The 10,436-nt window shown below is 42.4% G+C and overlaps 1 protein-coding gene across 1 annotated transcript in view; it reads left to right on the forward strand.

Annotated features, from left to right (window-relative positions):
- RNF150 (ring finger protein 150) overlaps positions 1-7,572 on the forward strand; it is a 243,064-nt gene extending 235,492 nt beyond the window's left edge. Inside the window, exon 7 of the mRNA XM_004426471.3 lies at positions 132-7,572. Coding sequence (XP_004426528.1) covers positions 132-250 — 119 coding nt within the window. The 3' untranslated portion in view covers positions 251-7,572. The remainder of the gene's footprint in view (positions 1-131) is intronic.
- Positions 7,573-10,436: the final 2,864 nt, after the last annotated feature.

The raw sequence follows: 10,436 nt of genomic DNA on the forward strand, positions 1-10,436 counted from the left end.
CAAAATAGCCAATTTTCTAATGTCTTCTTTTGGCCTTCAAAGAAATGTTACTAAAGACAATTGTATTGAGATAACCAGCATCCAAAGACATAGTTCAGTGTTCACCATCAACTTTGCTTTCTCCTCCCCAGGTGAGCAGGAACCGGCTGTAAGCAGTGATTCTGACATCTCGCTAATTATGGCAATGGAGGTTGGACTGTCTGATGTAGAACTTTCCACTGACCAAGATTGCGAAGAGGTGAAATCTTGAAATGGCAAATACAGAAAACAGAGATGGTAGGACCCAAGGGGAAGGAAGAGAGGAGTGCCCCCAAGACTTGGACCGGGCACACACACCTCCAGAACACGTTGGCAACTCCAACGGCGCTCCCCTCAAGAATGGTAACGAAAAGCAATATCCAAAGTCACGTTCATCAGGATGCAGTTTCTCCATCTCTGCAACAGTCCATGGCCTTGGCAGCTGGGAAGTTGAAAGCTGATTTTCCCTTCCATGTCCTTGTAGACACACACTTCAGAAGCTCCTAAAACAGACTGAAGGACAGTATTAGGGCTTCTTAGTTTCATTTCCATTTTTTCCAGGTCTTGTTCTCTTGTTTTTTGGAATGTCGTTTGATTTCTTTGGCAGTTTCCTTTTAAAGGCTGTGTGTAGTTTACTTTACATCCACGTCTTTGTTTTTCCTTTGACTCACTCCAGCTTTTGTATAGAGTTCCATTTAGAAGCACCAGTTCTTGCTATGATGAGTTTGTATTCCATCTCTGAGATTAATGGCCTTGACCTCTCAGCCTGAAGTGTGCATGGCTTTGGGAAGTGCCTCAGCACCCTGAAACAGTCTAAGGACAGCTTTCATTAAGAATCTAAATTCTTTTAAGTGGATTTTGAAGATCCCAGCTGCCAGAGATCCCCAACACTAAACTCTGAATCTGCTGAGGCCACTGCTCCTTATTTTCAGCTACATCACCCTGGCTTCCACTTGCCAGGCTCTGTTAAGGGTCCTTGTGACATGAGAAGGAAGCTCTAGTGGGGCACGTCAATTTGTCTGGGCCTTACAGTCTTTGGCTGAAATTCTGAACTCAGAAGTGCCCTCCAGAGCATTAACTCCATTCTTCATGGCTGTAGGGCTTGTAACTGGGACTGCAAGCCTGGTCTTAAGACCAGACACCACATATTCTTCTCAAAAGTAAAATGTCTGTTGTATTGGTTTCCCCAAGGCTAGAACAGTCCTTTGTTACCTCTACAAGTGGCTTCTGCAGCAGATGGAAGCTTTAGAAAAGATCCAATCATCTTTGAGCCCAGTCTCCAATGCAGTGGGGGCTGCAAAAGCACCTAGCTTTTACTTTAGTTCCAACACACTTCTATTAAAGCTTGCCAGACCTCGAGGAAGGATTTAGGTGAATCCTTAGAAAATTGCTTACCAGGGCTTCCTGAGTGCATCCAGATACCAAGTGAGAAGGAGGTGTGATTTGATACACCATTTGATCTAAAAGGTACAGCATGGAAATTTGCTAAATCAAGTTTCTCCTGACTGAGAGAGACAAAGAGGGAAAGGAAAAGAGGTATCAGATGAATACTAAAACCCACCGGCGTTTTTAAACTGTTTATGTTTTTATTCTTTTTTTGTAACTATGACAGAGATGTGCTATTTTTTCAGTGGGCAATTTTGTAATACATGTAGACTCTACAGGTGCAGAGATGACTAAGGTAGTGAATAGTTTTCTCTGGACAATCTTGGATCACCTCATCCTCTGTAAGAAGGCCGTGCTGCTGCTTGGGGAAACTAGGCAGAAAGCTTTTCTCACTGAGTGATTTACATATTTGATGAGGCTTTTCCACATCATTATGTCACACACATCCCAAAGCAGAGTCTGCCATAAAACCTTGCTGCCTGCTGAAACGTAGAGGGTATGTCAAGGGAGACCACTGGCTGCTCTTTTTTTACCTCCTTTAATGATTTCCTACTTGATGCTTTCTAAGTAGGCAGCAAAGCAAGGAAAATGATTACCACCTCCAGAAATGTCACGTCTCTCTAGGAGTCCAACATTTCCTGTGATGAAACCCGGTGTCTGGGATGAAACCCAGTGTCTGGGCGTGGGAAGGAGGCCGGGAGGAATGAAGACAGAGCTGAACCAGGAGTCAGGAGGCCTGGATGAGCCACATACTTGCTGGGCCTCCACTTCTCCACCTGTAAAGTGAAGGAGTTTAACAAGATGGTGCCCAAGGCTCCTTCTGACCTTATGACCACTGAGTGTTTTGCCAGGGGGATCCATTTTTCGCAGATACTGATGACATGTAGCAGACTTTATACCTTGGGGAGGCAGAGTAACTTGATGTGTAACATACAATAACCACTTTTGAGATTTGGTACTCCTGTGTTGCTGAGAATGAATATCTAAATGATTGAAGTTTTAAGGCCAAGGAGAAGTTGTTTAGTTTTGCCTTGTTTTAAAATCACTGTTAGTCGCAGAGTTTGCAATCTCTGGATACCTTCACATCCTAGTTCTCAGTGTGGAATTCTTAATCTCAAGGTGTTTCCTTTCCTCGATCAGCATAGGACTGCACCCCCGACTCCTTCAGTCAGCTTTGCCCAAAATAAATTTTGGTATTAACCAAAGTCAAATGGGATTAGAAGGATAATTCAACAGCAAAAGAACTGTAAATTGTATTCCCTACCCAGAGAGAAAATACCTTGTGGATTGTGTAGTCCTCTGGTGAGTGTTCTCTCTTCCTGCTGGCGACCAGATCAATCAGGAATTGGTTACAGACATGTGCTGTGGCCACAGCGGCCCTTATAGGATTCTGTGTAGATGATGAGGGGCCCAGGAGGCCCATCTGAAATGTGTGGACCTGACCCCGAGGAGGTTCTGCTACAAACCCCCTGAGCCTAGGAGGTTCTCTACTTACCAAAGGTTTGTTTCTGGAGGATTTTCCTGTGGCTTTGGTAATTAAAAAAAAAAGTTTAACCAGCATGGAAGGATTCAAAAGAAATGGAAACAGGCCTTCTCCCATAGACTTCTTCACTCCCTCCCCCCAAGAGGGATCTCTGCGCTGGGGACCTGGTGGTGTACAGAGAGTGTCAAAGGGATGGGAACCCTTTAGAAGTATATGCAGACTTGATGTGTATTTGCAGATGTGCGTTTTTCTGTAGTGAGTGTCTAGACCAGCACTGTCCAATAGAAATATAATGCACATCACAAATGTAACTTTAAATTTTCTACTGGCCACGTTAAAAAAAGTAAAAAAAAAAACAGGTAAAAATAATTTTAATAATATATTTATTTCATCCAATATTGTTTCGACATGTAATTAATGTAAAAAGTATTAATGAAGTACTTTAAATTCTTTTTTGTGCTAAGTCTTCTAAATCCATTGTGTATGTTACACTCACAGTACATCTCAGTTTGGACCAGCTGCATCTCCAGCACTCATAACCACATGAGGCTCGTGGCTGCCGATTGGGACAGCACAGGTCTAGAGCTTCTCCAATATCCTCACTAGATTCCCTGAGCCTTGCAAAGACAAAAGGTTAAATCCTAATTACCTCCAGAGAGAACTAGACTTCACCCAGTGAGAAGCCCAGAGATCCATTTGTTTTGTAATGAATCAGTTTTCAGAACGCCCTTTTTGAAATTTCTGCTTGACATGTCTGACCACACCACTTATGTCCATTATTGTTTACTGTTACTTCTCTGACCAGTTGTTTTTTTAAAAGTCACACAAACCATGTTGATTTGGTGCTGAAAGAAAATTATATCCCTAGCTTCTGTGACAAACCCGTAGACTGATATGTGGCACTCAGGAGCCAAAGAGAATTCCAGACTACGGGCGCCCAGCTTTACCTCAACCCCTAGTTGTCCTTCTTCCTGGTTGGCAGAAGGTCTTTTCCCAGTCCCAGTGCTCCTGGCCCACATAGCTAAAGCATTGTGTATTTGGGAGGAAAAAGTGGGAAGTTACATATTGACTCCAAATACAAGACTTTGTGTGGCCTTAGGGAGAAAAAGTATTAGGGGCTTGTGACCATCTGGCCTCTACTTGGTGAATTATGACCACCTGCAATAGCCAACTCTCAACTCAGATGTCAGCATCCCCCTCTCATCCCAAGGCTGTGGGCAAGAAAAGGAGCATTTCCATTCCCTCAGAATAATTTAGAGTCACTTCTAAGAATTGCTACCTCCTGTGTGGCTGATCCCTTTGGAAGGAACTGAGCCCTGATTATGAATACAGCATCTGGATATTGATTTAGTCTCTAGAGTCTGGTCACCCCTGAAATGTCAACTCTGTCATCAAGGCAGGAAGAGGTGGAGAGTTTGGAGAAGGTAGAAAGTTAATAGTGACAAAGGCACCTCCTATTCTGACATCACACAGTAATGATCATAACCATGGAGGCAAATCTCCGTCCAAAGAGGGTTTTGTTGTTGTTGTTTTTTGTGAGAAAGATCAGCCCTGAGCTAACATCCATGTCAATCCTCCTCTTTTTGCTGAGGAAGATTGGCCCTGGGCTAACGTCCATGCCCATCTTGCTCTATTTTATATGGGACGCCACCACAGCATGGCTTAACAAGCAGAGCGTTGGTGTGCACCCAGGATCCAAAACTGCAAACCCTGGGCCGCCGCAGCGGAGCGTGTACACTTAACCGCTGCGCCACCAGGCCGGCCCCTGTCCAAAGAGGTTTTTTTGTTTGCTTTGTTTTGTTTTCAGCATTTTCCTCATTCTGATGGAAACATCCCTGGACCTTCATGGGTCTGGATTTGGTCATATCAAAAACCATGGTGCCCAGTGGCTATTTCAGTTAGTGCCCTGACATCCCTGTGGCTGCCATACTTTCAGAACCAAAAATGATGACAGATCGCCTAACATAGGCTTCTTTCTTATTTATGCGTTTTGTTTAGATGAAAATTCTTGCAGAGCATAAAAAATAAATGGCATTTCGTTATCCATTGAATGCATCGCGCCTTGACTGAAAGCAAAGAAATCTCATTAAATCAAAATTCTTTCAGAAAATCTAGGATATAGAGTCACTCTCTCCAAGGGGCAAGGACCCAGCCTTCTCTGGGTCTAGAGCCCCTGAGGCAAATTCCGGTAGCATTTTTATCTGCTTTCACTTAGATTTCTTGCCCTTTTCTGTCTGTGTGTCTTTCTCTATCTCTGGCTTCTCTGACTGCCTTTCTCTTTGTACGCACACCCACACACATTCTTTTCCCGTCTTTCAGGGCAAAAAACCTCTGTGGCTCTGGAACTATAGAGTTATTCTTGTGATGATCATTGTTACTGTTGTTGGTGTTTTTCTTATTATGGGGTAGCAGTATCTATATTTGCACTTCTGGTGAGGAAAACCAGTTTACTATAGAAGCAAATTAACTTCCTCCTTAGTGGAGCTAGGCTCGTTTTCACTTCTCATATCACTAATTTTATCTCAGACCACCTATAGCTATTGTTATTTTTTTTTTTCAGACTTCCTTGCCGGAAAAGTCTCCTAGGCAAATAATGGCAAGGTAACAGTTCCAGAATGCTCTCTAGATCGATTAGCTTCCACATCCAGCATTTGTGACCTTCCTAGTTCACCACAGGCCCCCAGGGTTAGGATTTCTTGGACAGACTTGTGGGCTGTCCTGTATCTGATGTCCACTCATGCTCCTTAACATCGTAGCAGGAGAGCTTGCTTACGAACAGGTAAGTGATCAGGAGGCCACTTCTTCCTTAAGACTGAAAAAGAGGCACAAAGAAACTATCCTTCTAAGGTGAGGGACACACGGTTCCTTGTGCATTGCTCTGTGTCACAGAAGTCCCTCATCCATGCTATTGCATAGCGGGGACTGAAGAGTACATTTGACGATGGCAGTTATAAGGAGGTGGGAATACTGCCTGCGGGGAGTCAGAAAAGAGGATGGCAGGATGTGAACATGGATGCTTTTCCCGAATAAATGGTCATCCTCTACGTTTAGAGCTGACCTGGGTTTTTTGGGGTGAGGGGGGCGGATAAGGAGTTGAACATTCATGAGTTAAACTCTTATGATTGCAAAGAAGGTTGAGATTGTTTGAAAAGTAAATTGATTCTGAGAAGCAGGTATGAGTTTTTCATCGTCACTTACCTCTTCTCTTTCCCTGCTTTTCTTCCCATCTCACAACTCCAGGCCTTTTGTAATAGGAATAAGAATTTGTAAAGACCCATAGATCAGTAGCCACACACTTCCACTCTGAACCTTTTGATGGCACTAAATTATCATCCCAAAACTAAAGACGTGATACCGGATCCTAGATGTGAACTCTTAATTAGCAAGCCCTTTAATTACAAAACCTGCTTGTTCTGCAAGGAACCTGCTGAGGTCATTCGCATCTCCCTTTGCCACCCTCTGAACTATGCCCACCTCGAGTGCTTCACGGTCAAGTGGCTTTTTCAGGAATCTCAGTGATCAAAGACCTTCTCATCCTCGTGCTACTGTTGAGGTTTGCACTTACCACAGAGCCATTCATGCTATGGCCACCTGATAAATATTTGTTGATGGTGATGGTAATGGTAAGGCAAGAATATACATCTCTTAAGAGGTCTGCAGGTCTGAACAGAGTGAGGGAGAAAATCTGGAGAAGGTAGCTCCACCTGGGTTGCCCAGAGTCACTGCTTGGCCGATTGTCTTGTCATCCTTACTAAAGTGAAGGACTTGGAGAAGCAGGGAAAATGCAGGGACCATGTGTACTGTATAAACCAAAGACTGATCACCACCCACATGGACACATGTTTTTTCTATTGACTAGTTTAGTTTTCTCCTAATATTCTCATAAATGAAAGTAAAGGTGGGTTTCCGGGTTGAATGAAACTGTAAAACCTTCGAGGGGTTTCTCTTGCAGGCTGGTGATTGACCTTACTAAATCCAGAAATCTAAAAAAATATATCGTGGCCTTAGTACCACACCATCTCTAAAGTCTAGCGTTTAGCCTCCTTTTCCCTCAAAAGTTGTAGACAAATCTAGCGCTTTATTGAACTCTGAATATTGTTCTGAGAATGTGAAGATTTTAAATAGCCAAAGAATTTTCATGTATAAGAACTAGTTAATTACATTATATCTTGCTCTTTTGAAGAACATACCAAACTATGGTCTGTACTGATAGTAGAACAGTTGAGGACCACTACTATATGGACTTTTCAGCTGTGTTGGTTGGCATCTATGGTACTTACTGTTCAGGATGTTATTGCAAGGGGACAGGGTGCCCTCTGCTGGAATAATCGTCATTATTTTTTCAGCCAATTAGTTTGACTAGGGTCACCATTTCCTCAACAACTGGTTATTTGCCTTTCATCGTACAACTTCTTCCATTGCTGAGAATTTGGTCCACATTCATCAAAAGAGGAAGGAATGTCACAAACTCTGAAAAGTTGAAGGAGAACCCCACAGAAGATCTCACTGTCAGCAGCCCTTTCTTCTGCAAAATGTTGAATTGCTTTGTTTGCAAAGAAGATGCCTCTGGCCGAAATGTTTGTGCAGAGTTATAAGGCCTGGGCCTGATTGTTTTGTAACTTATCTCAACTTGATTCTTGTCAAATTGCAAAGGAAGGTCAATAAACAGACTTCTTTCATATGAAGGTAAATGGTGTGAAATACTGACGTGTTTTGTACATGTACATAATAATATATTTCCTTCCTGCTTTCACATTAGTAATCTGAAATGGTTGTACCATTTTATAATTAGAAAGAGATGTAGGGGTGGGGGAGGGTAGGGAGGGACTGTTATTTTTATAGTGGGATGTCCCTTATATTTAGAAAACTTGAAGTAATTTTGTACTTGTGAAAAGTTACATTCCATTCATTTCCTGAAAAATAATGGGTATTGTTCTTTAAAATGTTCATGAGCTGGGAAGATGACTATTCTAGTTTCCAGGGGATCCTCACACGCAGTATATAAGTGACACCTGATTTTGTAGACTGCAGAACATGACCAGAAATTGCCAGTTCAATAATGTGAAAAGAAAAAAACCCAATTTATTTTAACCCCTTTGTATATATCACATTATTTTTTTCCACTGGAAAAAAAACATCTGCTACAAAGAATGAATTTACCATTATGAAATAGTCAGATATAGCATCATACATCAATCTGTAGTGCCTCCTTGCTGGCGAGAAAAAAATCCAATGGATTTATTTTTCCTTCCTAAACATACATTGTGTGCTTTTATTGTAAAATGAACGGGTAGAATTTTACTGAGCTTCCCCACGAGGTCTTTCTGGCCAGTCTGCAGATCATACACATGATGGTCCCATCACGGCTTTACCCATCCTCTTCATATTCAGATCATGAGACTGAGCTCCCTTGATTTATTTGGAACGTGAAATCACAAAAGTTATTTCTGATGGCATTTGCATGGGTGACTTTTAATTTGGACTTTGGTTAGCTCTTAATTGCTGAAAAATTCAGTAGTGTGTTCTGTAGCTATTTTCCCCAAACATCATCATCTGTACAAAGTCACGGGCATATTTAAATGATTAGTTAAGGCAGTGTAGCTGTTTTTTTTTTTCCTGTATAAATCTCTTTCTCCTTCTTCCTCACCTCAGGCACCTACCTTACTCCTCCCAAAGCACTTTATATCTCTCTTGAAATGCACAGAAGTTTTAAAAAACTGTCTTTAAAGGGATTTGTCTTCTATTAGGAGACAGACTTTTATTTTGCTTTATTCTATTCTCTGTGTGCTTGGAGAGCAGAAACAGTTCGTCTCTTACTGGGCTAGTGATGAAATATTAAGGATGATAATTGGAAACAGTCAATCGTACAACATGGCTATTTTTGTTATATAGAAGACTATCATGTAAATAAGTGCAATCGTGTTCTTATGTACTTGTTAAAAAAAAATTGCAACTATAAAGATTTGAAAAGGATTGTGAATTCCAGGAAATTTCATTGCAAAATTTTGTTTGGTTTTGTTTTTTAATAAAATGGAACCGGATGCTTGTGTTTGTGTCATTGATATTTCCTAATCTTCTTGCCTGGTCTTGAGTTCCAGAGGTGTCACGATGGATTTTAAAACATTGACATTCATCATTAAATGGTGATTATGTTAAAAGAACGAGAGATTTAATAACTTCTTTATTTCTCTCAGGTAAATCAAGTGCCAGAAACCAGACCTCCTGTTAGCTCTGTTCCTCTAAGTGAAGTGATTAAAGGCTTTTGAGCACCTCAGGAGAAGAATGGTTGCTAAATTAGCTTGAGGTGCTGTTGGGTGGGAACTGGGCACTTTTGTCTGAGCCTTATTGGGCAGGTTATCCTAAGCAGGATTACACCACGGATCTCACCAGATGAGCTGGGCGGCGAGGTCCTTTTTTATATTTACTTGTACATCTCGAAAGGATTGTAAACAGCAATTTCTTTGAATTAGCGAGGGAATGCTAAGGAAATAAAAAACGATGGAAGCAGCCAGCCTGGGAAGAAAGGAAAGAAGAGAGGTGTCCCTATTATTCATTGTTATCACCTAGTTGAAACTGGCAGGGCCCTTGGTGTGCCTTAGACGCACCCCCTGGAGGAGCAGGCAGGGTTGGACACGCCAAGTGCAGTTCAGCCTGTGACAGAAGCCTTCCACCTGGCCATGCACCCCTCCAGGAGCTGTGGATTCCACACAGTCGGCTGGCAAAAAGTCAAACTGTGTTGAGCACTGTGGCCTCCCGGTGGTGTTTCCTACCCAGATGACGAACTGCTGTGTTGACAGCGGAAAAACATTTGTGCCCTGGAGACTCTGCTCTCGGGACCAGTCCATGCTTAATTTGTAGGTAGGAAGATATTCTAAGGGGATTGTTAGTAACAATCATGATTGTGCCACATTAGAAGTCACGTTCAACTTTGTGCTTCATTATCACAATTTTTATCTGCCTGTTGTCAGCAATGAAGCTGACATCTGGGGATGTGAAGCTATTACCCAGGATCTAGAAACCTTCCCTCCTGACTCCAATGTCCACAATACTTCCACTACACCAGGGGTTCCCAATTTGGGAAACATGTTCTCTGGGACATATCCTGGGATGTGTTAGAAATTACAGCGCAGAGTCTCAAGGTCAACTCAGTTGGGATAAGGCTTCATACTATACATATTAGCTATTAAAAACTTTCAAAAAGGCTTTCATTAAGTCACCAATTCGACTTTGTATAACCCAGCTTTTCCCGAAGCTGACTGATGACAGAATCCTCATTCTCAAGGGGCTTCATTTTCAACGCTGAGCTGGACGAGGCTGCTTGCATGGAACGTGTTGGTGTTCGAACTGGAGAAAAGCTGCTAGATCTCATTTCCCACCTGTCTATATTGCATACCCCACAGACCCTTGTTTCTAGTCCCTGCGCCTACTTTATCAGGGAAAGGTCAGCGTACACAGGTTGCACTGCCAGCCTGGTGCCTGCTTCACCTGGGCTGGAGATGTTCCAGGAAACAGGTCACTCGGGGCCGCTCAGAGTCAAATGTGTGCCAGG

Source organism: Ceratotherium simum, chromosome 12, assembly GCF_057802395.1.
Source record: "Ceratotherium simum simum isolate JZ-2026a chromosome 12, ASM5780239v1, whole genome shotgun sequence".
Classification (NCBI taxonomy): domain Eukaryota; kingdom Metazoa; phylum Chordata; class Mammalia; order Perissodactyla; family Rhinocerotidae; genus Ceratotherium; species Ceratotherium simum.